At 39.9% G+C, this 27,994-nt stretch overlaps 1 protein-coding gene across 1 annotated transcript in view; it reads left to right on the plus strand.

Moving 5' to 3' along the window:
* Nucleotides 1-27,592, plus strand: part of Rala (RAS like proto-oncogene A) — a 50,715-nt gene extending 23,123 nt beyond the window's left edge. The window contains exons 2-5 of the mRNA XM_041630872.1: nucleotides 9,487-9,636; nucleotides 13,818-14,026; nucleotides 18,593-18,767; nucleotides 25,688-27,592. Of these exons, the coding sequence (XP_041486806.1) occupies nucleotides 9,523-9,636; nucleotides 13,818-14,026; nucleotides 18,593-18,767; nucleotides 25,688-25,810 (621 nt within the window). The 5' untranslated portion in view covers nucleotides 9,487-9,522 and the 3' untranslated portion in view covers nucleotides 25,811-27,592. The remainder of the gene's footprint in view (nucleotides 1-9,486; nucleotides 9,637-13,817; nucleotides 14,027-18,592; nucleotides 18,768-25,687) is intronic.
* The last annotated feature ends 402 nt before the right edge of the window (nucleotides 27,593-27,994 follow it).

Genomic DNA, 27,994 nt, shown 5'->3' on the forward strand with positions numbered 1-27,994 from the left:
AAACTAGAAAGATTGTGCCAGCAAGACAAAATCTGCACATTCTTGCCTTTTCCTCAGTAATTCTATTTTTAAATTGTAAAAATCATTTCCCATTCAGAAGCTTATCTTCTTCAGTTTCTTAATTGTATTTTCAAGAGCAGAATTTTCAGTTTGATGAAAGTGTCTTCATCATTTGGTCTTTCATGGATTTTGCTTTTGGTGTTAAATCTAAAAATTATTACCTAAGCTAGGGTCACATGCTTATTCTTCTGCTTCTAGAAGACTTGTGGGTTTAGTTTGTTATCTGGAATGGTCCACTTAGAGTTATTTATTGATATGGTATGATATATGGCTCCATGCTAATTTTTAAATATGGATATTTAGTTATTTCGGTGTTACTTTTGGGAAGCTTATCTGTACTGCATTGCCCTTTGCACCTTTGTTAACAGATGCTGGGAAAGTTTTAAACAACAGAAATGCCCATCAGAAAGTGAGTGGATAAGGAATTGCAGTGTGATCATACTGCAGAATACTACTTAGCAGTGAAATGAAGTGGACTATTGACAGAAGCAGAAGGAATGAATCTCAAAATTATGCTGAATGAAAGAAGCCAAACAAAGCAGTGTATATTGTGCCGTGAATAAATGTAGTTTTTGCATTTTATTTGTTGATTTCTGCATATCCATGTTTGCCAGGCAAGCAGTTAATTTTCTTGTTAGCTTTTTTTAATTTTTAAGAAATCGATATAAGAGAAGAAAGCAGTACTTGTTGCATAACTTCAATTTTATGTAACTCAAAAATGCTTAACTAATCTGTTATAGAAAATCAGATCTCTGGAGAGATGTATAGGGGAAAGAAGGGATAATAGTGTTCAGATGTGTGAGTTTGTGCAGTTTACTTACTGTATGGTGTATTTCAGTCCCTATTGCAAGTAAAAGTCTAAAGTATATGTAGAGTAACAGTGGTTAGGTCAGGTTTTAATAGTGAAAGCTTTCTTTTCCCATCTAAACATAACATTTGGGAAATTCTGTGTTGTAAATAAGTATGCCAAGTCATGGAATGTCAGTCCTCACAGGGCCTATTTTTAATAGCCGTGTTTAGCTGTTTACAAATCCATTTTACTAGTAGACCCAAATGTCCACAAATTGTCCTCAAATATTTTATTTGCAGAAATTGCAAAATGATCAGGATTAACATACAACAGTTAGACGGTGAAGAATAGAAGAAGAGAGAGAGCAGTGGAGGAGGGGCTGAGGAATTCACATCCTAAACCTGTGTTCAGATGGTCTTTGGAGAATTTATGTACACTATGCAGACTATTTTCACTTTTTCACCAGGTGGATTGCCTTTCATTACAGTGCAGGCAGTATTCTTACAAGGAGCTCTGTAGTCTCTGATATTGTAACTAACCTGTAGATGTTTGAGGGTCAAAGTCAAAACCCTTATTCTGCTGTCTTTTATTTATTTAGTTCCATGCTTCATTATAGTTGTGTTCTGTCGACTAAAATGTAACTAGTGATTCAAAATTCAGCTTATTTGACCTTTTTTTGTTCTCAATATTCCTTTGGCTTATGAGAGTAACAAATATATTTAGGCCCAAGAATTTATTCTACTTAAATTAAACACCCCAGGCTTCATCTGTTCATGCTTGTAGTTTATCAGGTTGAACTCGTGTACAATGGCATGTAAAGACCTTTAATCTTTTATTTCCTTCTTTCCGAGCCTTAGAGTCAAGGCTGACTCATTTGGGATTAGTTATGAGGCAGGTATGATTCATGATCAGCGAGAACTGGGGAAGAGAAAGGTGATGTAAGTGCTGCTGCGGGTTCCCTGGTGATGGAATGCAGCTGCCACAGCGTCTACTGAAACAAGTCCTTGTCTTCGTAAAACTCCCACTGCAGCCAAGGTGTGTCCTGAAGCCCCGCCCAATAAAAAACTAAGTAACAATGGCCAGCCCTGCTGCAGATTAAACCTGTCCTGCAGTGTGGCAGAGTGGGGAATATGGAAACTACCAGCTCAGGGTCTGAATCCTGGATCAGCTCTAGGTTTAACTTTACCACGGCGGTTCTTAGACAGATCCTGCATATCATGTTTACATTATGATTGATAACAGTAGCAAAATTGCAGCTATGAAGTAGCAGTGAAATAATTTTATGGTTGGGGGTCACCACAACATGAAAAAGCTGTACTAGAGGGTCGCAGTTTTAGGGAGGTTGAGAACCAGTGCTCTACCACAACTCCCCAGAACTTCATGCAAGTGACCTGACTCTTCTGATACCTCTATTTCCTCATATGAAAAATGAAGAGTTTGGTTTATTTATGCTATCTTCTGTGATCCTTCAGTTTTATTGTATGTATTTTTAAAAAAAGAAATCTTACTTCAATGTAAAAGCAAAGCAGCTCATTAAAATCATATTACCTTGTAGAACTGGAAAACAAGAATTCTGAAGGACATTGTATTAGAAGAGTTCTCCAGGAAAAGCCTACTTCCATGGGGGTTAGATCTTCCACATGTCATTGCTTTAGCTATCAAACTGCTCTCTTAGTTGAGCCTGTTAAGGTTCATAAGTGGTTTAATTTGGCTTTTAACCATTAGATTGAATTTATGTTTTATTTTTGTGTGTATGACCGTGTATGTTTGTATGGTGTATGTAAATATATTGGGAAGCTGGGGTTGCACATTTCTTTGAGAGAGGGTCTCCCAGTGAACCTGGAATTAGACTAGAACATACTTTATTTTTTTTTTTACTATATTGAGTAAAGTGACTTAGACCCAAAAGACAGTGGTTGTCTGTGTTTCTTATTTGTGTCTTTCCATCTTGTGTTGACTATTTGAATTTTCTTATTGAGTCTGTTCATGCTTATTTTTAATAGTATTGTTTTAGATTTATTATTTTTTTCTGTGTATGAGTTTTGCCTACATGTATATAAGTACATTGTGCTTGTATGTGCCTGATGCCCTCAAAGAACATAAGAGGGCATCAGATTTCCTGGAAATTAGGGATGGTTGGAATTAGGGATGGTTGTACGCTTCCATCTGAGTGCTGTAGATCAAACCTGGGTTCTTTGCAAGAACAGCAACTGCTCTTAAGTTCTGAAGCATTACACTTCAAATCGGGAAAATGTGTGGAGAGGAGAAAAAGAGCAGAGGTTCTAGGAGTGTTTGTGTGTGCATCAGCTGACCAGCACCAGTGCTAGGATTAGAGGAGGAGCTCTTGGGAATGAGCCTGTGGTAAGCAGATTATAAAGTGGCCTTTGTAGGGCTTTAGATATACAGTAGACATCTTGTAGTGCTACCAAGTTGCTGACCTGGCTGGATGATTTGTGTGTGTGTGTGTGTGTGTGTGTGTGTGTGTGTGTGTGTGTGTGAAGCAGAATTTAAAGTTTGCTGCTTTATGCTTCCTCCCTGACTTTCCTCCTCCCTCCCATTCCCCCCTGTTGTTCCTTAAAAATAATTGATTGTTCAAACACAGTTCCTCAGATTAGCAGTTAATTAGTGATCTGTAAAAGGTAGGATTCATTGACATGAAGAGAACCATTGTGGCTTGAGAATCTATTGTCAATTTTAAATTCTTGGTTTCTAGAAATTATTTTCAGATGTAATTTTGAAAGTGTTGACTAATCAGTATGTCCTTAAGACACTACCTGACTTTCACAATAAATACACTTTGGTATGTGTTTGGGTTATAGGGAAAAGTTTGGTCTTAGGAAGTCTTAAGTCAAAAGATCAAAGAAACCAATATAAAGAGAACACAAACTCTGCCTTAAAAAGACTTTCAAATGTTTGTAAACTAAAAGCTGTACTTAGATTCTTATTTTAAAATGTTGTATTTGTAGCCAAGCTTGACTTTGCATGCTTATAGTTCCTGTACTTGGAAGGCTGAAGCAGGAGAATTGTAAGTTCCAGGACAGTTGGAGCTGCAGAGGGAGAACTTTTCCCCTTTTACTGAAAACAGATTTGTTTTCTCATATCATATATCCTGAGTACAGTTTCCCCTCTCTCAACTCCTCCCAGTTCCTCCTATCCGGATCCATTCCCTTTCTTTCTCATTAGAAGACAAGCAGGCTTCTAAGGGATAATAGTAAATTATAACAAAATATAGTAAGATAAATAAAAGCTGTCACATCTGATTTGGATGAAACAAACAAAAGGGGAAGAGCTCAAGAGAAGGCACAAGAATCAAACCCACACATTCACATACAGGAATCCCATTAAAAGACTAAATTGGAAGCAGTAATATATACACAGAAGACCTGCTGCACACAGACCTATTTTGATTTCAGTTTTTTAATTAGCAAAATTTTTACATGCAATGGATGTTACAGCAGGAAAAAAAGCTCTCACCCAGCAAGTAACACCATACTTACTGCTCATACACAAACATAAATTGTTTTCAACCTTCTAGTGTCTTCCTCCGTTTCTTCTGTCAAGAGCTTTAGTTTCCTTGGTTAGCTTTATTCCTAAGTGTATATTCATTCGTTTTTTATGACAGCTGTGAATGGGTTTTATTCCTTGATTTCTTTTCCAAACTGTTTGTCACTGTTAAACGCAGGAAGTTTACTGATTTACGTGTTAATTTTTTTTATTTTTTAAGAATTTTATACATGCAATAGTGCAGATTGTTTTTAAGAGAACTGTTTATTTTTATATGCATGAGTATTTTGCTTACATGCCTGCATATATACCACATGTGTGTCTGCTGCCCACAGAGGGCATCAGATCTCGAGGAAATGGAGTGACAGATGGTTGTGAACCACCCATGTGAGTACTAGTAGTTAACCCAGGTATCTGCAAGAGCAGCAAGTGCTTTTGACTCCTAAGCTATCACCCCAGCTCCTGTGTGTTTCCAGCAAGCTCATCTCTCAATCCCCTGTTCTGATTTCTTCCCTCTCTTCCCTATCCATGTGTTCCCTCCCAACTTCATATATTCTTTTGTTCTGTTTTTAAAGCCTGCTGAGTTCACTTAGCTCTGCTAGTATGTTTATGGGTGTGTGACTATCTCCTAGAACATGGGTAGCCTCTCATGGGCCACATCCCTGAAGAAAAATGACTCTTAATTTACCAGGAGCTTCTCAACTGTGGTGGGCTGGGACTTCATGATCACATCTCCCCTCTATGCTAGGATTTTGTCTGGCTTGATCTGAGCACTGCACAGTCTCTTGTTCCCTCCATGTTGACCAGAGGTGGGTCTTTGTGTTTAGTTTATGTCTGGTACTAAAAGAAGCCTGTCTGGTGAGGGTAGAGAAATGTACTAACTTATGGGTATAACAGTAAGTCATAAGAAGTACTATGTCCATCTAACAAAATACTAATAGGAGCCGGGCGGTGGTGGCGCATGCCTTTAATCCCAGCACTCGGGAGGCAGAGGCAGGCGGATCTCTGTGAGTTCGAGACCAGCCTGGTCTACAAGAGCTAGTTCCAGGACAGGCTCCAAAACCACATAGAAGCCCTGCCTTGAAAAACCAAAAAAAAAAAAAAAAAAATACTAGTAGGTTCTCTCTTAGGGCCTAACATATCCATATCTAGTCACAGGTTCTTGGCCCCAGAAATGGTGCCAAACATGAGTTCCACCTTGTGGAGCTTGCCCTAAGTCAAATCAGAAAGTAGTTGATTACTCCATAACATTTGTGTATTGTACTACTTTGGTGAAAGTGTTTGCCAGCTTTTAAGTTGTTGAGTGGAGTCTCTAGGGTCTTTTATATAAAGAATCATAGAATCTACAATTAGGAATACTTTGAGTTCTCTTCCAATTTTTATCTCTTTTATTATTTAACTTATTGCTGTAGCTGAGGCTTCAGACACTATACTGAATATGAGTGAAGAGAGTAGACACCTTCATGATCTTAGCAGAAATGCTTTGAGTTTTTTTCCATTTAGTTTTGTGTCGGCTATATGTTTGCCATAACTTTATTAGGTTATGCATGACTTTGATCGTGAAGGAATTGTATGTATTGAGATAATATTGTGATTTCTGTCTTTAAGTGCATTTAAATGATGTGTTACATTTATGAATTTACATCTGTGTATCTCCTAAATGAAGGCAAATTGATCATGAATTATCTTTTTATTAGTATTTTGCCAGTGTTTTATTGAGAACTTTTGCATCTGTGTTTATAAGGGAAATTAGTCTCTAATCTAATTTTTTTGTTGTATCTTTACTGGGTTTGATATCACAGTTACACTGGGTTCATAAAAAGAATTTTGAAGCATTCCTTCCTCTTTTGTTTGATTGAATAATTTGAGTGATATTGATACTCTTTTTTTTGAAGGTCTCAAAACTCTGCAGTGAATCCATCTGGTTCTTGGAATTTTATACTTGACAAACCTTTTATTACTGTTTCAATCTCTTTGCTGCTTATAGAGCTGTTTAAATTGGTTTAATTGTATGGGTGTAATGAATCTAGAAGTTGATCCATTTCTTAGACTTTCCATGTTAGGGGAATACAGGGCTTTAAATGCATTCTTATAATTTTCTGGATTTCTTTGGTGTCTATTGTAATGTTTCTCTTTTCATTTCTCATTCATTGTATTTTTTTTCTTTTCTGTTTCTAATTCCTGCTCCAATTTTAATTATTTCTCCCCATATATTAGTTTGGCACTTTGTTCTTCTTTTTCCAGGGCCTTAAGGTTCATAATTATGCTCTTAGGACTGCCTTTATTATAGCCCATAGATTTTTGGCATGTTATGCTTTCATTTTCATTCAGTTTTAGGAAAGGTTTTGGGTCCAAAGTGACCCATTTATTATCTAGTAGTATGTTGTTTAGTCTCTTTGAGTGTACCTTCTGTGGTTCCTCTTGTTGGCAATGTTGTGTTGTGGTCATATAGAAAACAGGATGTTTTTCAGCATTTCTATGTTGATGCTTGCTTTATGTCCTAATAGTTTGGGGGAAGGTTCTGTGAGCTTTTGCAAAGATAGGTGCATTCTTTAGTGTTAGGTGTATAGTCTGTAGGTGTCTGTTAGGTCTGTTTGATTTATGGCTTCATTTAACTCAAATCTCTCCCCTCACCTTTCCCTCTGTGGTGATATTTTGTTTGTGTTTTAACAAATAAAACTTGCCTGAAGATCAGAGTGCAGAACTAAACCACTAAAGGCCAGGCAGTGGTGACAAACACCTTTAATCCCAGGACTCAGGAGACAAAGGCAGATGCATCAAGGCCACCCTGGGCTACATGAAATTAATCCAGTATAAAAGAGAAACAGAGCCAGACAGTGGTAGCTCACACCTTTAATCCCAGTACTTTGGGAGGTGGAGACAGGAAGGGATATGGCTGGGCAGAAAGAGAAATAAAAGGCAAGAGAAGACAGGAGAACAGGTGCAGTCTGAGGTTTGATGGAGACAGTTGAAGTCTGAGGTGCAGTCAGTTAGAGGATGCAGTCTGAGGACAAGATCACCCCTTTGGTCTGAGTATTAGTAGAGGTTAAGAATTTTCTTGTGGCTGGCTGTTCTGCTTCTCTGATCTTCAGCATTAACCCCTGTATCTGACTCTGGGTTTTTATTATTAAGAGCAATTAGAATTTATGCTGCACTCCTTCCCTTTCCCCTCTCGCCCCACCTTCCCCTTCTCTCATCCAGGTAACCTATCTAGAGAGGAGTATTAAAAACTGGTGTTCATCTGGGGTTTTTCGTATAGAGATATTTATTTTATGAAATTGGGAGCATCTGTTTGGTGTACAGAATTGTACTGTTTTCTTGATAGATTGTTCCATGGATAAGTATGAAATGACCTTTATTTTTTATAACTAGTTTTAGAGCCTATTTTGTCTGATGATAGGACAGTTATGTCTGCTTGATTCCTAGATCCATACTCTTGGAGTAGAGAGAAGTTAGGTCATTTGGGACATGCCCTTAAAGGGGATATTGGGAGCCCCTTTTCTCTCCTTTCTGTCTTTGCTTCCTGACCTCCATTCAGATGGAAATCTTTGGTTTGCTACACATTCATTACTGTGATTCCCAACCACAGGCCCAGAGCAATACCACCAACAACATGATAACCCAATTGTGATCATCCGCTTGTCCACCATGGCATGTGCATGCCGTGTGCACAAGCATGTATGCACATACACACACTCCTATGTGACAGTAATTAGTTTAAATGAGTAACCAAATGGGCATGGTGGACCTGCAGTCAAGTGGCTTCTGGCATACAATGCCTGAGAAAACCCATATTGAACAACTACACACTCAGGTAATTTCCAAATTGTGAAGGGGCTTATTAAAGGAAAGTATCAGATGCTACTTGGGAACACAGAAAAAGAAAGCCTAATTTATATTGAGTGTTCCGGTAAGACTGAGACCCCAAAACTGAGAAGAGATAGCTGGATTAATAATGGGACATTATTAATGGAATGTTCGTGGCATAGGTGGAAGGCAAGGAAGGGCATTTACAGAAGTTTTGGCTGCCTGAGCTGAGACACAGGGCACGAGGTGGGCAGAGAGGGATAGGTCTAAACTGCTGCTGAATGAAACTGTTACCAAAATGTGGAGGAGGTACTGCAGAGGGAGCTGTAACCCTTGGTGCCTAACAGCACAATCTCTTTGCTTGAACCTCCCTACAGGCACAGCATTTACTGTGTTTGCAGCCTTTTCCCTCCTAAATCCTGGTACCCTGGCCAAAGGCAACTGTGTGCCCTCAGCACCCATTGCCACTACAGCTTCTGTAAGAATCTAGACTCCACAATGAGAGCCTTAATATGGTAAACAAATGAATATCCTAAGGAAAGCAAGGGCATGCTATATCAACACAGTCAAGTTATATTGATTATTTCAAAAACCACAGATGTCCCCATAGCATGGTTGTTGAATTGTTCCCTGCTGGAATCTTATTTGTAAGTCTGTTTCCAGTTGTTGGATGAAATTTCTTCACTTACAGCAAGCCTTTCCAAGGAGGTCCTTAGTGCAAATGGCAGTCTCTGTTTTTTACTGAAAATAGGAGGACCATTTCTTTAAGCGTTGCCCATATGAATTAATATGAAAACAAAATAATCCTTTAGGCTGTCCTTGCTCTTTCTGAAGATACTCCACTGTAACTGATGCCGCATTATTATCAGCTTGTGGGTGCACTGGGAAATTTTCACATCCGGTCACAGCTCATTACAGAATCTATTAGAAGATAATGCCCTTGAATCACTGTCTTGACTCACTGCTGTTGTATTCTCTGATGGATGATTCTTGCTCTCAGAATGTGCACTTTGTCTACTGTCTGTTTCCAGTCACTGCAGAATGAGCGCTGGCATTGTGTTTCTTTCCTCCACTGGAATTCTTTTTTTTTTAATATTTATTTATTTATTATGTATATAATATCCTGTGTACATGTATGTCTGCAGGTCAGAAGATGGCACCAGACCTCATTACAGATGGTTGTGAACCACCATGTGGTTGCTGGGAATTGAACTCAGGACCTTTGGAAGAGCAGGCAATGCTCTTAACCTCTGAGCCGTCTCTCCAGCCCCCTCCACCGGAATTCTAAGGAGGGTACTGAGCTCTACCTGTTTCATTTGTCTTAGATTCTTCTTACTCCTCTGAAGACTCTGGGAAACAGGATGGCTGCAAATAAACCCAAGGGTCAGAATTCTTTGGCCTTACACAAAGTCATCATGGTGGGCAGTGGTGGTGTGGGCAAGTCCGCCCTAACTCTGCAGTTCATGTATGATGAGGTAAGTGCCCAATTCACTTGGGTAACAGAGGTTAGGCTTGGAGAGGTGAGTCCTTAAGCTTAGTTTAGTGGATTTGGTTGGATCCTTTTAGTCCTTGAAAGCTCCTAATAATATTTTTCCACTTTAAAGTTTTTAGCCAACATCTGTACCTACTTAATTTTACAATCGAAAACTCAAGAGCCAGTCTCTAGACCCCAGGCTTTCGAATAAAACTGAAAACTGTCTTGTTTTTTGAGTAATCTAACGTTAATGTTTTTAAAATATTTTAATGACAATTTCCTATTTGCATTTCTAGTCAGTGTAGAACATCATTGAGACTGAAATTAACATATGTAGTGTTTGTTACATAACCTCAGAACAAAGTCCATGTTCATCATGGTATTGCATCCACCATTAAACAGATACAGGCCCAGGCCGTGTCACTAAAGCTTGTAATGATTAGTCAGATTACAGATTTGTGTGTGTCAGGCTGTTTTCTTTCCCCAGTGGAATATTATGAAGTCTAATTATTGCAGTAGATAATAAAATTATGAGCATATATTTTATTTTTTATTCTCAGCTCCTCTCGATAGAATCCCTGTTTATGGTCGTAGCATACTTTCCTTTTTAATCCTTTTAACAGTCCTGGGTGGTAAGTATTAGTGTCCCCATTTTAGAAGAAAGAAAGAGAACCTCAGAGAAGTTCCCATCTTGCGCAAGAAAAATCATCTCTGGTGAATGTCCAACTGTTACTTGGTAGTCTGACCAAGAGAAAGATGAAGCCCGCAGTGTTCACCCCTCGCCTGTTTCTGTTGCTTTTGTGTCCGCACCCTCGCACAGCCGCACCCTCAGTCAGACCCACGAATTGTCCTAGTTGTTGCTAAGAAAACTTGGGAGGAAGCCGAGCAGTACTGGTTTATTTGTTCATTTGCATTTTCTAACCATTCATCTCGTATCTGTCTTCTCTCAAACTAATCTTTGTATTAGTCCTTCCCTCCCCTTTTTTGGTTAGGGATTTGAAGAAGGGTCTCACTGTCTAATCCCGACTGACTTGAAACGCAGGGCAGTTTATCTGCCGTAGCTTCCCACATGCTAAGATTATAGGCCTGAGCTACCATGCCCATCATTAATCCCTTTCCTGCAAGTAAGGAAACCAAAAATAAGAACACATGTTTTAACATTTTAAAAATAGTTGAGACTTCATTCTAATAGCTATAATTTCAGTGCTTGCCAGTGACAACTGAAAACAAGGATACGAAACAGCTGATTATTAGTTATGTACTAAAAGTAGTAAATGCTCCACAACACTAAATAAACCAGTTCTGAGGTTCCCCCAAGACAAACTGAACAGCTCCAGCTTCTTTAGTGTTTATCAGACACAAAATAAAAAAGTAGAGGTCATCATTGGATGGCAGGTCAGACCCGTGCAGGCCAAGGGAGGCAGCCGCTTCACACATGGAGATGGGTGTGCTCATCTGCCCTGCCAACTTGCACCAGCTCCTGATCTGCCGCCAGCATGCACAAGCAGGCCAAGAACAAGGTGGGAATGTGGGTTGACTTCTAGCCCAGCCTCTCACTAGCCAAAGGCAAGACCAGGCCCTGCACTCCCATGGCTGCCAGTCTGCCCCAAGGTCTCCACAAGTACAAGCAAGCTGTGGAATGCAGATGACCCAGAGACCCAAAGGCAGTCAGGACACAGGTCTCCGCTGTGGTCCCGCCGCTGATGGTAACAGCTGTCGCATGGGGTTCGTATCCAAGCTGTACCCCAGGCATATTGAAGTGTTCTTCTCTTACATTTTTTTTTTTAAATGCACTGAGTTTGGGTTGAAAACCAACCACCAAAATGAATCCTGACAGCTTGCTGACTCCAGGAATCAAGTGCCCTGACACCCAAACCCCTCCTCACTATTATCAGGGAATTTGAGTATCAGAAACTGGGTAGAAACAGAAACCATTTACATTAATTAAAACCTGACTATCACTTATATGTGCATGTGACCATCCCATGAAGACAGCTGTGGCACTCAGGACCATGGAATCATGCTTGCCACATGAGAGGAAAGCTGATGGCAGAGAAGAAGTAAGATGAGGAAGGATCTCATTCTCTTCTGGTTCCAGACCTGATTAGACAGCCAGTCTAATCCTGTATAGAGACATCCCTGCTGGTGGGACAGGTGACCCAAATGTACCAGTTCTGTGGTGCAGAGAGTGCAACCCCCAGCTTATGTGTGATCTCAGCTGCACTCGTGGGACTGGGGCGGTCCAGTTAGTGCCTGCTTGTTGGCAAACACCACAGTAGCATCCCATAGTTCAGCCTCACCCAACATCTTGATGACTCCTCAGGAGCCTCATTCACACACTATGCATTATGAAGATCAAGCCATGGGTGTTCTGGAAGTAGCACCCTGGTGCCCAGTCTTGTCCTGGTTGTCCACACCCCATGTGGTTAAGCTGATGTCCTTGTACTCAGCAGTCACCACTCAGAAATCAGTGGCAGGAATGGTGATTCTTGTTTCATCAGGCTTCAGTTGTGTAGAAGTCTTGTGTTATCATCTAGGTTCAACATGAGGGGAAAAAAGGCCCTTGAAGAGCTTTGCAAAGATACTTACCATGCTAATATACAGAAAGAAGTGATACTGGCCAGAGACCTCAGCAAAGCCTGCTCAGACCAGGCACTGGTTTCACTCCAACAAGATGACGAGGTTCCCTATAAACATATACTTAATGAAGTAGCTGGATAAAAGGTTAACTCAAAAAATCAATAGCCCTCCAAATGATAAATGGGTTTAGAAAGAAATCAGGAAAACAACACCCTTCATAATAGCCACAAATAATATAAAATATCTTGGTGTAACTCTAATCAAGCAAGGGATATACCTGTATGACAAGAACTTCAAGTCTTTGAAGAAAGAAATTAGAGAAGATATCAGAAGATGGGAAAATCTCCTATGCTCAGTGGGAATAGGGGCTGTCTTTTACTCTTGCTGACTTTTGGAACCCTTTGCCTCTTATTGAGTTGCCTTGCCCAGCCCTAATACATGGGAAGGTGCTTAGTCTTACAGCAACTTGACATGCTATGTTTTGTTGATATCCATGGGAGGTCTGCCCTTTTCTGAATAGAAATGGAGGAAGGGGAGGATGGGAGAGGCAGAAAGGGAATGGGTGGGAAGAGACTGGGAAAAGAAGAGAAAGGGGAAACTGCAGTTGGGATTTAAAATAAATTTTAAAATTTAAAAAAAAATGTTTTAAATAATTATTGTGATTATACCACAATGGTTCTCAACCTGTGGGTTACAATCCATTTGGAGGTTGAATGAGCCTTTCACAGGGGTTGCCTAAGACCATCAGAAAACACAGATATTTCCATTACAGTTTATAACAGCGAAATTACAGTAATCAAGTACCAGCAAAAATAATTTTTTGGTTGCGGGTCACCACAACGTGAGGAACTATAATAAAGGGTCCCAGTATTAGGAAGGTTGAGAGCCACTGGTCTCATGTACTGTCTGCTGTTCTAGACTTAGGATGTATGTATGTAACTGAGTAAGTAGCAGTTCAGTGCCCTTACTGTCAAAGGTAAATTCTAATAACTGATATAAACACTAAGCAAATATTGAAAATATTTATAGAAACAAATTTTAAAGACCCACACAACGTACCTGCATGCATGTGTGTGTGAGAGTGAGAGAGCCCACGTGCATGCACACACATGCACATGCTCACATAGCAAAGAGATCTGTGGATATAATAATGGAGTGGGGATGGCACTGTTTAAAGGTCAGGTAGTTTGGGATCTCAAAGGTTACAGTTTTCTATATTGACTTGTCTTTTTGTAGAGAAAGAATTAGTGGTGCTTATCTAAATACTGGCTTGTTAATAGCTCCATAATTCTGGTACCAAAATCTTGTATATTTGGAATCATCTAGAGTGGGATTCTAAATCTGATAAAAATATATGTGTGTGTAATGTTTTTCATATGTATAGTGCTTTTAGGAAGAAAACAGACTAATTTTAAGCTATAAATAGCCTAGAAGTAAGACTTCAGCCTAATCTTTTTGCAGATAAAGAAGCTGACCAGTTATCTAAAATGAAAATCAATATAGTTTTTACCATTTTGGGGAAACAGGTAAAGAGTAATGATTTCTAAATCAGATTTTTTTAAGAAATAAAACTAATAATTAAAAAATGGACGTATTTTCCAGTTTGTAGAGGACTATGAACCTACCAAAGCAGACAGCTACAGGAAGAAGGTAGTGCTGGATGGGGAGGAGGTGCAGATCGACATCTTAGACACAGCTGGGCAGGAGGACTACGCTGCAATTAGAGACAACTACTTCCGAAGTGGGGAGGGGTTCCTCTGCGTCTTCTCTATCACAGAGATGGAGTCCTTTGCAGCCACAGCGGACTTCAGGTATGGCTGAGCCTGATCTCATTTGTACACACAACTGTTCTTTCCAGAGACCGGTGGGTCACTGGAGCTGTTTGCTCAAACAGTGTGTCTTTCCACTTTGATCTCAGCATGTGACTTTGACCTCTGTGGATAGATGCACACATACTCAGGTCTTAGAGCCACCCTCGTGCTGGACATTGTCGTTCTAAGGACCCAGAGGGTCACAATGATTCTCCCATATTTCTTGTAGTAGTTATTAATTTCTCAGCACCTGTGTCATGATCACAGACACATTGCCATTCTCCTTATAGTATAGGTGTCCAGAACTTTCAGCGGATATATTCTCATTTATAAAGTGAGAATAATGATCACTGTAGTTTAGCATATTGATTCTGTTCTACAATAGATCTTCTTTACTTTCTACCTAATCAGTGTCTGGCATACATTTGGTGTAGAGATATCAGCATGAACAGTCTCTGGAGTAATCATGAAAGTACTGAGTGCATCATCAAAGATGCTCTTTACTTTTATAGTTTTGTTTCTGTGATAGGAATTTCACTGTGCGAGACACAAAGGAAGCGTGTGATAAATATGTTCTCTAATAAGATCTTCACAGCCTAATTGTATATATAAGGCATGAAGTAAAACCCGATGGAGGGTAAAGTAGGAAACATGGGCAGTGATCATCATAGAAGTTCCAGAAAGGCGAGGAATTGGGAAAATTTCACATAAAAGATGAGCCTGTAAGAAATGGCGAATCTTAAGGGAATCTAAGAGAGCATGTAATTGAGAAAATGCACAAGATGAACTGATTTATCAGATTAAATGTGTTTCTGTAAGGGAATGTCATATGTGATGCTGCATAGAGAATTACAGATCCTGGAAACTTAGCAACTGAGAGTCATGCCTCCAGAAAATGCGGACGGGTTTATTATGTAGCAGGCCCTGTTGTAGGTAATGGAATAAATTTTCACCATAGTGGTTATTGACCACTCTGGGAATTGAGATGATGGATTCTTCTGTGATCTCCAGTGTTGCCCTTCCCAGAAAGTGGGCCTAGTGGCTCAGCACCAGCGGGAAAGCCCGTGTGAGACAGACAGTCTGACTGGCCGTGGAAGGTGCTCCACATGATCTAAGCTGCAAATATAGCCCAGGTGCTGCTTTCTAAATAGCCTCAGCCTCCACCATTCCTGCTCCTCTGTACCAAGGCAGGCCATTGCTTCCTTTCTCTCAAATGATGTGTTTGCACAGTATTCGTGTCACACTTACTATGCCACACTTTTTAGTATGTGTGGGTGGATGTCTGCATGTATGTCTGTGCGCCATGGAGGCCAGAAGAGGACATTGGCTCCTCTAGAACTGAAGTAGCACAGCCAGGTGGGTGGGAGTAGAACCCTGGTTCTCTGGAAGAACAGGAAGTGCTCCGACTCTCTGAGCTTCACACTTAAGCCTTGTACTGAGTTTGACTTACATAGTTTTCTATACCAGGTAAGGAAACCTGAGAGAACAGAACCCATTTCTTTCTCGCCTGCAGCAGCTATGATCATATAACAGTATGGCACATGGTAATACATACTAGACTTGAAAACTGTGAACTCTGAACTTTTTGGAGCTCCCTTTCCTTATTTCAGAAATGAAATTGAGCCAGATTTTAAAGGGACTTTCATATTTTAAAAATTTTATACCAATGTATATATTAAAATAACCATAGCATTAAGCAAAATGTATGAAGGTTACAGACCTAACAGTATCTGTCTATGACAGCAAAGTGGTTAATTTTAAAAAAAAAAAACTTGTTAATCTTAAGAAAAATCATCTTGGGCATAGAGTGATGGTTCTGTGGTTAAGATCACTTGTTGCTCTTTTAGAGTACCCAGGTTCGGTTCCCAAAGCCCACGTGGTTGCTTACAACCATCCGTAACTGCAATTCTAAAGAATCCAATACCCTTTCCTGACCTCCACAGGTACCAGGCGTACATATAGTACACAGACATACATGCAGACAAAATATCCATGCATAACATAAATAAATCTAAAAAAGATTATGAAAAGGAAAGTCACCATCTTGCCTCTGGTCCAGGTCTTCCATGTTTCTGCTAAATTTGGTCACTGGTTTCAGAATGAGTCTGCTTGCAGCACCTGGCAAAGTGGCATTTATCAACACAGGAGAACTAGGGTCAGAAGTCAGTCACCCACCAAGTGTTAGGGAGACTGAGTGGTAGTCATTGTCCTTAGTGTCTTAATTCGGTCTTCTGCCTGTGAGGAAACTGGCTAAGAAAGTCACTTACAAGGACCTGAGCCCAGCACTGGAGGAGGCAGAGCTACAGAGTGAGCTTGAGGCCAGCCTGGAACCATGAGAATCTGTCTCTCAATGGACAAAAAAGTAAGAAATTTTGTTGTTACCAGCCCAAAAACAAACTATAATGGGCCAACAATTCTCTCCACAAACATATAAATTAAATAGCAAAAATGGTGATATGCTTTTTCAAGATAATGTGAATGGTAGCAAATATAACATATGTAACTGTACAAACCAATCAGATATATTTTGCTGACTTATTACTCAAATAGTCCATTAATGTTCTCATTTTCTTTCAACTGAAAATGTTTCTGTTCCTATAATTTCTGCGTCTTCTAATAATTTCAAAGGTATATAATTCTATGATAGCAACATCTAAGATAATGACTTTGGTTTCTTAGTTTAAATTTGTAATTACACTTATTTATTTTGCACATGTGCGCATACTTACACCTGTGTGCATTTGCTGCAGTGTAAATGTGGAAGTCAGAGGACAGTGGGAGTCTACTCTCTTCTGTCATGGGGGTCCCAGAGAAGAAACTTGGGTTGTTAGGCTTGGTGACAGGTGCCTTTACTATCTGAGTCATCCAGCCGGCCCATGTTTCTTCATTTTTAAACTGAAAAGGCCAGACAGGGTTGTGGATACCTGTAACTCCAGTTCTCTGTGATACTGAGGCAGAATGATCACAAGTTCAAGACGAGGCCACACTGGCAACTTAGTGAGACTTCTCAGAATGGAAGGGAATGAGGTCATAGCTCAGTGGTACAGCTTTGCCCAGCATGCCCAAAGCCTGGGATTCAACCCTATGACCTGTAAAATAAATACACATGCAAACTTGCGGAGGATCTTCCTCCAGTAGGCAGCAGGAGCACCTGTGACTCACAGGTAAGCACTTCCCTTCTAATTCTCACAGCTACCGTGTGAGAAGTACATTGTCGGGCCATCTTCCAGATGAGGGAGTGAGGCACAGAAGTACTTTGCTAAACAATCACGTGACTAGGAAGAGCAGAGCCACAGTACTTTGCAATTGGTGATATCTTTCTAACATATAACAGCTTTAAATACAAAAGCTACTTTCAGAAATTTCTGTCCTTCGTGAAGCTGTCAAAGCACTTTGGGGGAACCTTTAGAATATAATAAGAATAGTGTTACCTATCTCTGAAAGCTTCTTCCATAATCCCAGTTGAATTGTGAGAAAAACATCACAAAAAACCAACTGAGAGACATTCTGTGATGTTCCTCAAATCTTCCAAAGTCATCATCAAAGCAAGAATAGTCTGAGAATCCACACAGCCTAGTGTAGTGTCAGGAAACTAAGTGTTGCATCATATCCTGAATGAGTGCCTGGAGCAGGAAAAAGATGCTGTGCACGAACTGGGAGTGTCTGGCCGAGAATGGGACTCTGTGGTGGAACACCTGGTTAGCATCTTTGAGGCCCTGGGTTTCATATGAATCTGGGGGAGAAGGGGAACTATAGTAAAATAAATAAAAATACAACTAAGGATATCTGAACAAATTTTGAATTGAATAGTAAATGATATGTAATGTTGCTGATGCATGAAATATGCTCACACATAGCAACCAAAGAAGTAGAGTCACCTGCATGGGAGCATGTCCTCACATGCTCCTGCCATGTTTGTGCTCCCTCCTTTGTTGTATTTTTCCATTGTTATTTAGGAAACATGTAACTGAAGTGATCAATGATAGGTAATAAATCAATTTGTTACTATATAGAAACATGGTTGTAAATAAATCTGATTGAGGGCTGGAGAGATGGCTCAGTGGTTAAGAGCATTGCCTGCTCTTCCAAAGGTCCTGAGTTCAATTCCCAGCAACCACATGGTGGCTCACAACCATCTGGAATGAGGTCTGGTGCCCTCTTCTGGCCTGCAGGCATACACACAAACAGAATATTGTATACATAATAAGTAAATAAATAAATATTTTAAAAAAATAAAAAAATAAATCTGATTGATTGCAGGTGGCTAGTTGTTGTAGAGTTTGTTTAGTTTTAGATTTATGTGTATGAGTGTGTTTGGGCTGCATGTAGGTATGTGAACCATATGGTGTGCCTGATACGTACAGAGATCAGAAGAGGGCATCACATCCCTTGGATCTGGAGTTAGGAATGGTTGGTAACCACTTTGTGGGTGCTGGGAGCTGAACCTGGTTCCTCTGCAAGATCAACAAGTGCTCTTGACTGCTGAGTCATTGCTCCAGCCCCAATTTTGTGATCTTTAATGTACAGACCTTGTGTTAATATTTCTCTCTTGCTTTTACTTATCAGGGAGCAGATTTTAAGAGTGAAAGAAGATGAGAATGTTCCGTTTCTCCTGGTTGGTAACAAATCAGATTTGGAAGATAAAAGGCAGGTTTCTGTAGAAGAGGCCAAAAACAGAGCTGACCAATGGAATGTTAACTATGTGGAGACATCTGCTAAAACGCGCGCCAATGTTGACAAGGTAAAATGTGCTTTCACTGTTACTGCACTGTGTGTACGCTGTTGATTGACCCTGTTATCCTACTTTATCTAGATTCTGAGATCCAAACGAAGATTTAATAGAGTTTTTTGGGTTCTTTTTTAGTTTATTTGTTGGGGGGGAGGAGTGCCATAGCATACCTGTGAAGGTCAGAGGATAGCACACAGGAGTCTGAGTCTGTCCTCTGCTCATCCTCAGGCTTGTTGTCAAGCACCTTTATCCACTAAGCCATTCCACCAGCTCTGACAGAGACTGATTTATACCCTCTCTAAATGCTTAAGTAAGACATGTTAAAAATTTATACTTGCTGGTGGTTTTAGTGGTGGCACACACCTTTAATCCCAGTACTTGGGAGACAGAGGCAGGTGGATCTCTGTGAGTTTGAGGCCAGTCTGGTCCACAAGAGCTAGTTGGAAGAGAGCTAGGATGCTAGGACTGTTAAACAGAGAAACCCTGTCTCAAAAAAAAAAAAAATTATATTTCACCTAGTCTTTGACTTTCTCAGATACAAGACCGTACAGCTAAATGTGCTTTTTTTTTTTTAATCACCAGCAGCATTCCCCCATCCCACTTACTGCCTTATTTTTAATGGGATTGTCTAAAAGAAATTCTTTAGACCCTAACATGCCAGCACTATATGTGTCTGCCCTGACTGATGCCTTCCTGGTGCTGGGTAAGGTTGGAATGGGAGAGTGCCCTCTGGATGGAGGAACTCCTATTTAAGATTACCCTAAATCTCCATTACTACAGTGATTCTTTACTCTCGGCCTTTGTTTCCCTGAGTACAAAGGGAAATCCTCTACACCCCCCTTATCTTAGCACAAGAAGATACAGACCCTTCTTGGGAACTATATGGAACCCTTTCCAGGATTAGGGGAGACTCTCTTCAGGGCTGAGATGGCTTTGGCTCTTGAAGACTCCCAGTAGGATGTTCTCCGGTCTCTGTGTACTGTGACTATCCAGAGGAGCCTTTTAAGCCCACTATGCAGGCTAACTGTTGGTCAATCCTAACAAGCACACATCCTTAAGGCTCACCACTAGAGACTTTTCCAGAACAGGGCCTGAGCATTTGCCTTTCTAGAAAACTCCTATATGGAGTCACATTGATGTAGATGGCATCAAGTTTTTGTGGATTAGTCTGCTTATACTTAGAAGTCTATAATCCTGATCCAGAAAGCATAAAGTAGGCCAGGTGTAGTAGCATGACCTTCAATCCCAACACTGGGGAAGCAGAGGCAGGCAGATCTTTGTGAGGTCAAGGCCAGCCTAGTCTACATAGTTACAGTGAGACCTTGTCTCAAAAAGAAATACTCACATATTCACTAAGAAAATTGAGGCATAAACATAAAGCTAAAAAAAACGTAAGTTCTTTTTGTTCAGCTGTGTCTTAGGGTTTCTATTGCTGTGAAGAGACACCATGGCCACGGCAACTCTTTTAAAGGAAAACATTTAATTGGTAGCTTACAATTTTAGAGGTTTAGTCTGTCATCATCATGAGGGGACATGGCTCCATGCAGGAAGACATGATATTGGAGAAAGAGCTGAGAGTTCTACATCTTGATCAGCAGGCAGCAAGGAAGTGAATTGTCTCACTGGGTATAGCTTGAGCATAGGAGACCTCAAAGCCCACCCTACAGTGACATACTTCTCCAACAAGGCCACACCTACTCCAACAAAACCACACTTCTTAGTAGTGCCGCCCCCTATGAGCTTACGGGGGCCAGTTGCATTCAAACTGCCACAATCTGTAATAGATATGATGGTGTCATTATGATTGAATTTTTTTAGAAATGTGGTCAGACTTTTAATACTTGTGTACAGTGAGTCCAACAATATTTCTGTTCCATATACTGTATTGGTTTCCTGGAAGATTATGTCAAATATTTTTTAAATTTTATTTATCTACTTATTCTATTTTTATGTGCATTGATGTTTTGCCTGTCTGTTCAAGTGTTGGATCCTCTACAACTGGAATTACAGACAGTTGTGAGCTGCCATGCAGGTACTGGGGCCTCTGGAAGAGCAGCCAGTGCTCTTAACCTCTGAACCATCTCTCCAGTCCTTATGCTAAATATTTTTAAAGTACTTATAAAATGTATTTTAAGATTGAGTGTGAGGGACGTGAAAGGAGAAATTAAACACTGTTGTTACGTATGCATATCACTCTTCCTAATTGTCTTAAACAGCTCATGAACACACTAAGTGACTGGGACTGAGGGGAAAAGGAAGAGAGGTAGCAGCAGTCCACAGAGATGAGCTGTGCTGACACAGCCATGTGGTCGTCATCTGCTGACCTCAGAAGACATGGAAGTTAGGTCAGAGCTCTTACAGGACAGTGAGAAGACAGCCAGCAATCTACCAAAGACTACAAAGGAAAAGGACCAAAAAGGAAAAAATATGTAGATGGCTTTGCATTTGAAAAGGAGCTTAGTCTTACCTATATAAGCAGAAGTACTATTTAAAAATATGTAATATTTTTTAATCCATTTTATTTGGGAAAAAATGAAGATATACGTTCTTGGCAAGAATATAGAAAAAGCCTCATGTTATAGAAGGGCAATGTGATGATTATCTATCAAAATTATGACCCACTACTTCAAATTCTAAAAGTGTATTTATCCTAGCATGGACAAGGGGAAGTGACAAAAAGTCCCACTCCTAACCAAGAAACTGTTTGAATTTATGGTAACTAGGAGAGAGAAAAATCAGTTTTCTTCAATGTACTGTCACTGGGTATATAACTATACTGCAGGGTGGGTCCCGTGCTCAGGAGTACTTGGCTAACACAAAAGAGACTCGATGGGGTTTTTTTTTGAAGGGGGGTGGTATTTTTGTTGGGAGGGATATGTGTTTTGATTTGTTTTCGTTGTTTGAGAGAGAAAATGAAAAAATAAACTTGGGTAGTTAGGGAGATGGGGAAGACTGGAAGGAGTTGGAGGAGAGAAAGAATATGATCAAGGCCGGGCGGTGGTGGCACACGCCTTTAATCCCAGCACTCGGGAGGCAGAGGCAGGCGGATCTACAAGAGCTAGTTCCGGGACAGGCACCAAAGCTACAGAGAAACCCTGTCTCGAAAAACCAAAAAGAAAAAAAAAAAAAAAGAATATGATCAAAATGTAATATGAGATAATTAAAGCCAATAAATACTAAACTATTGAAATAAAGCATTAAGATTTATTTTAGGTAAAATCATATGCATATATATATATGTATATATATATATACAGTGATGGTCATTGAAACAATATTTATAGATGCAACGACTAGAGCTCCATGTGTCCAATAACAGAACAGTTTTAAGACACGATTAGTCTTTATAATGAACCCAGCCGTTGAAAGGAAAAGTACTTGTAACCACCGAGCCATCTCTCCCCCAGCACCCACAAGTTTTTTGGGTGCTCAGCAAAAGGCAGGGATTCTTTCTGTGGTGACCAAGTGCCCATCATGATAGTGTCCTTGTGTTCCATCATCTTTACAAGAAACCATTTTCATATGACCCTGCCAGCCCAATTAAAACAGCCTTTAGAACTTGCAAGAAAATGGTGAACCCTGGCTGCCTGTGAACCTGCTCATGCCTTGATTGGCTCATGCTGACTTTCCATCTTCTGCAAGTCTGAAGTCCCTTTTTTGTGCCTATCTATCTAGCGGCTTTCATACCTTTTGGTTTGTATCTACTTTATAGTAAGAACATTAGTCCTTTGTCCACTTCATTTGTTGTCATTATTGTCTCCTAATCTGCAGCCTGTCTTCATTCAGCATTAATTTAATTTTAATCATGGAAAACTTGGAAGAACATGCTGTCAGAATTTGGATGTTTTATTTTGTGATTTCTGGGTTGCATGGCTTAGAGTCTTTGACCATTCTTAGGTGTGTGTGTACTTTCTTTTTGTGTTCATTTTTATAATAATAGCTCCTTAGTTTTCTTGAAAGTTAATGTAGTCTGTGGTGTGAACTCAGGGCCAATAAATACTTAAAAGTGGAAATAGTGATGAGGGCTGTTTTTATTTTCAACCACAGATATTTTAAGTCAAGCATGAGCCTTTGGATATTTTCATTATGCGAAGAGGGATTTCCTCTGGTTGTTCATATAGAATTAGAAAACCAAATTTCATACATACTAGGTTGCCCTAAAATGAAAAAAGAGGATGGAGCCAGAGAACAAGATGGGAAGAAGGGGAGAGTATAGTAAAGAAAAAGTTGATGGTCCTTCAATTGGGGGAGTATTGGGTATCTGGTTCCTTGTTCCTTTTCCCTAGTTGCTGTTTCTGTTAGTTGGCATTTGAAATGGGACTTTATATCTAATGCCAATTTAAATATTTTCTACCATGGTTTCTAGTTTTGGTAATTTCTAAAAGAAGCTTACTATACATGTAAGCCTTCCCTTACGTCCTTTTCATAGTGTACTGTGTCTGTCGGCAGTAGAGATCAGTACTGGGTCTCTCTCATGGAGGCTTGGTCAGAACGGAGGCTTCCTACTGGAGCTAGTCCCATCTGGATAGAAGCAGAGGCTTCTGAAATCTCTGGGAGAAGTAGAAATCCAACAGTGGGGTTTATGCTGTTGTGGTGCTTCAGCACTGGATGTTCCCCTCCAGAATTTACCCTTGTCTGCTGCATCATTGGTTTCTATATCATCCTCACTTTCATGTCTCAAGTTTACATTTCTTGCCTCAGCTCAAAAATCAACTGTTCTCCTAAGAATCTTTGATTCCATTTGATAGATTTGTTACTCAGCAGCCTCAACCAGAGAATATTTGCTCATTGCTTCTCAACATGAGAATATTTGCTCATTGATTTTTCACTGAACAAGAACAAAGAATACTTTTTTAAAAAAAATGAAAGAAACACTCATTAATTCACATCGTTAACAGTTCAGATTTACTATCATAGAACCTTACCTCTTTGAGGTGACGTTCACCCTGGAAATCCTGGCTTCACAACAACAGAATGGCTCCTGTGTTATCCCAGTGAATTACTTTCACAGTAAGCCAGAGTGTTTGGCCTTATTTTTGTTGTTACTGGAGTTTGGGGTATGTATATATATGTGTGTGCATAAGTATTTGTGGGCATATATGTGGGCATAAGTATTTGTGTATGAGTGTGTGTGAGTGTGTGTTTGTTATTCAGGATCACAACTAGAGTCTCATGCATTCTAAGCATCGTTGGGTCCTTATTGTTGATGGACTTTTGTTTTTATCTTTATTCATCCGTAACACCTAAGGTGAATTTGCCATATACTGTGTTCCAAAAATTCTTATTCTTGAAATCCCACGCTTTCCTCTACATGATTTGTTTTTTTTTTTTTTTTTTTTTTTTAAATATTTATTTATTTATTATGTATACAATATTCTGTCTGTGTGTATGCCTTCAGGCCAGAAGAGGGTACCAGACTCCATTACAGATGGTTGTGAGCCACCATGTGGTTGCTGGGAATTGAACTCAGGACCTTTGGAAGAGCAGGCAATGCTCTTAACCTCTGAGCCATCTCTCCAGCCCCCTCTACATGATTTGTGTCGTCAACTTAGAATGTAGTCATTCTTGTTTCCAATTTTCAATTTTCAATAATTTTTATGTCTTATTTCAATTTTATTTATGTACAAAATTGTAATTTTCCCAGGTAGAAGTTACATACCAGAGTACATTCAGAGGTGCCCAGTGATTCCAACATCCCATTGCTCTTGAAGATAGTGTCCTAAGAAGTCAGTGGTGTTTGCTCCATCATTTGATTGTTTCATTTTTGCAGATGCAGACAGATGTGCATGTCCTGCTCCTCCCACACAGGTGCCATTCTCCATACATCTGTACCTGGCAGTTCTCAGTTGGTTTCCCTTGAGAACTGAAGGCATGTTAAGAAAGCATGTCAGACATTGCAGTCATTGTCGTTTAAGGTGTATGTGTACATACACATGTGACGTGCTATCTTTTATATTTCTTGGGGGTTTTTTAGTCTTATTTCAGTTGGGGGTTTTTGTATTTTTTAATTCTATAAGTGGTAACTGAATTTCTTTAGAAAATTCAAACATTTGTTAAAGTAGATAGGAAGTTGATGAGTTTATGGCATCAAGACTTTAAAAACCAAGGATGTTAGAATATGAAATGTGAGAGTTAGCCTCCCCTCTCACACTTAGCATACTGTTTTTCATTTTTCTAGGCCTTTCTTTGTGAGAGGACAAAAGATTTGTAATTGAAATTTAACATCTCAGTTATTTCACTAGCAATTTTTGTTACTATGCTAATTTTTTCATTTTAATAATTACCATTAATTAGCAAAGTACATTTGTTAATCAAAGTGCTCAAAGTATATATTTCTATGGTCTGTATATACCATAAAATGGATGTTTCAGTTTTTCAAAGCACTGACTGCCCTTGTGGAGGACCCGGGTTTAGTGCCCAGCATGCATGTGACAGTTCACAACGACCTGGAACACCAGATCCAGTGTTCTGGCCACATCAGGCACAAGGCACACCATTGGTGCACATGCATAGATTTAGGCAAAACACTCATGCAACATAAAATAGAAATAGCCTTTTAAAAATACATCATGTAATCATTTGAGTTTTATCTTGGCCCTATCATTACTATATAGCAGTTTTCATTGGAATCTTGAGAACTACAGTAAATAGGTGGGATTTATTATACAAACATTTTACCAAGAGGTACACGTCATTCAGAAAAGTTGCTGGGTTTTTTTCTCAAGCTTCTTGGAGACTCCAGCTTGCTTGTGTGCTTTCCTCTGCCTGTACTCGCCAGGGTACAGGGCAGCACTTGCCATCCTGTGAGTGGCCCTGGGCCATCTCAGGAAGGAACTCCTAGATAGGGTTCCTTCATCCCCAGGGTTTGCTGCTGCAACACAGAAGCACCAAGTTCCTGCTGTTGCTTATTTTATTTACTTTCCTTTTTCTAGGTATTTTTTGATTTAATGAGGGAAATTCGAGCCAGAAAGATGGAAGACAGCAAAGAAAAGAATGGAAAAAAGAAGAGGAAAAGTTTAGCCAAGAGAATCAGAGAAAGATGCTGCATTTTATAATGGAAGCCCAAACTCCTTTCTTATCCTGACCATACTAATAAATGTAATTTATAAGCATTGCCATTGAAGGCTCATTGACTGAAATTACACTAACATTTTGGAAATTGTTATGTGTCACTAAAAGCATGAATCGGAACTGCACTGGAAGTCAAATTCACTTAAAAAAGAAATTGTGTGGCTTCACCAAGAAGCAGAGCTCAACTTATTTCATAACTGCCTACATCTATCACAGTCCTGAATGTAGCGTGTAAGCTTGTTTGGGGGGGCGGGGGGCAGTCTTTCTTGAATTGTTAATCAAGAGGTAAGATGGGGTGGGTAGGAGGAACGGCCACTTCCTCTGATGTTTATTATAAAGCTTAAATTTTATATTATTTTAAAATGTCTTGGTCTTCTACTGCCTTGAAAAATGACAGTTGTGAACATGTTAATTGTACCACTTTTTAAACTGTTGTTATGCAAATCTAGAAGAAGAAGTTACTGGCATGGTTGTTGCATATAGTAAAACTGAGAGTAATCCATCTGTGAATCTGCATATTAATTACCTGGTAATTAACTTAGAAAAATGGTGTGAACTTATACATGGACATTTTTGAATATGCCTTAATTTAGAAACTGAAAATAATCCAGCTACATTATTCTGGGTGTGTTCTCACTAGCACTTGGGGCCACTCACTGCCCACATGACTGGTTACAAGGTTTTATCTTGCCAGGCAGTGTAGAGCTACAAGGAAGATTCCTGAGAAGTGTGTGTCTGCTGACCAAATTAAAGATGTGTGCCATACTCTGGTTCTGAGAGTTCCAGAGCTCCGTCATTGGTTTAATGAGCTGTAAGGTAGTTAAAGATAAAGGACCAGCATATATTCATACGATGACTTTAGATTATGGGCTTGAGTACCAAGTTTGAATGAATGCTCCTTTTGTGTAGAATGCTGGTCCCCAGTCATCACTTTCTGCAAGTGATGTGCGTTTAAGTGTTAAATTTCCTGGGAGCAGGGAATAGGGAAGACCATCAGGAGAGCTAATGTGGTTTTGCACTAGGACACTTGAGGAAAAGTGCTTGCCACCTGTCCGTTCTAAATGTGTACTCGCGAGGTTACAGTTTGGGCGTTAGGAGGAGTCTTTGTAGTCTCTTTATGTTCATAATGAATACTGTACCTATATTTCCTAAGGTTAACATGAAGCAGTCGAACATGTTAGGCACACACTGACCAATGTCAGACTGTGATGTTTCCGCTGCAAGAATTCAAGCATGCTGTTAGGAACATAATTTCAATGGGAAGTAAACCACTATTAGATTTTTCTTTTCCTCTGTGGGGCTAAGACACTTGATTAAACAGTTTTTCTTGTTGCACAGTCAGAATTTCATCAGGTCAAAGAGATGCTCAGGCGTTCCAGGAAACAAATGTGTACATGAAACTACCAGAGACAGGCGTTCAGGAACTCAGCTGTCTAGATACTACATTCAGCATATCATAAATACTTCTCTTTAAAGGGTTTGATTTAATGTTTTCACAGGCTAGGCCATGTGCGCGATTAGAGTTCCCTGTGTACCCCCAGCCAGCAGGCCCAGCATGGCTGTGTGCACTCATGCAGTCCTTGTCGAACCAGGGTCCTAACCATGATCGTGGCCGTTTGCTTTGAGACCTTTCCCTCTCCTGGGTACTAGGTGCTATGAAGCCAGCTGACAGAGATGCATCACATGTCTTAGGCTGATGCCACTACCCGGTTCATTTATTTGCAATTTGAGCCATTTAAAGACCAATAAACTTCCTTTTTAAAAAATGTTTGTGGTGTTAATTGATGTTTACAGTGTGGTGTTTTTACTTTACCCCCGGGGCATCTTGATCAGAGATGAAAACAGCTGAATCTGTTGAGCCATCAGTTTGGAGACCTTCGTGTACTGGCAGATTTCTTAGAGTTTGGCAGTGTTGGTGCTCAGCTTTAAGTCACTGTCAGGATGGGAGACTCCTGTGTGCAGTTGCCAGCAGGTGGGCTCCGCACTGTCATGAAAAATCTCAGCTGCCTTTTCCTTCAGATGCCTCTAAGCTCCAGAATAACAGATGGCACATTTACATCTGTTTTCTAATCAGAATGTTCCAAAGACAGTTTTGCTTCGAAAGGAGGGTAGGAGTGACCACCCTGTTACCTTTTACATTGGCTATCTGCTAAGTCATGGCCATTAGC

The sequence above is a fragment of the Microtus oregoni genome, unplaced genomic scaffold, assembly GCF_018167655.1.
Source record: "Microtus oregoni isolate MIOR12 unplaced genomic scaffold, Mior012 000035F_ref0000213, whole genome shotgun sequence".
NCBI classification, from domain to species: domain Eukaryota; kingdom Metazoa; phylum Chordata; class Mammalia; order Rodentia; family Cricetidae; genus Microtus; species Microtus oregoni.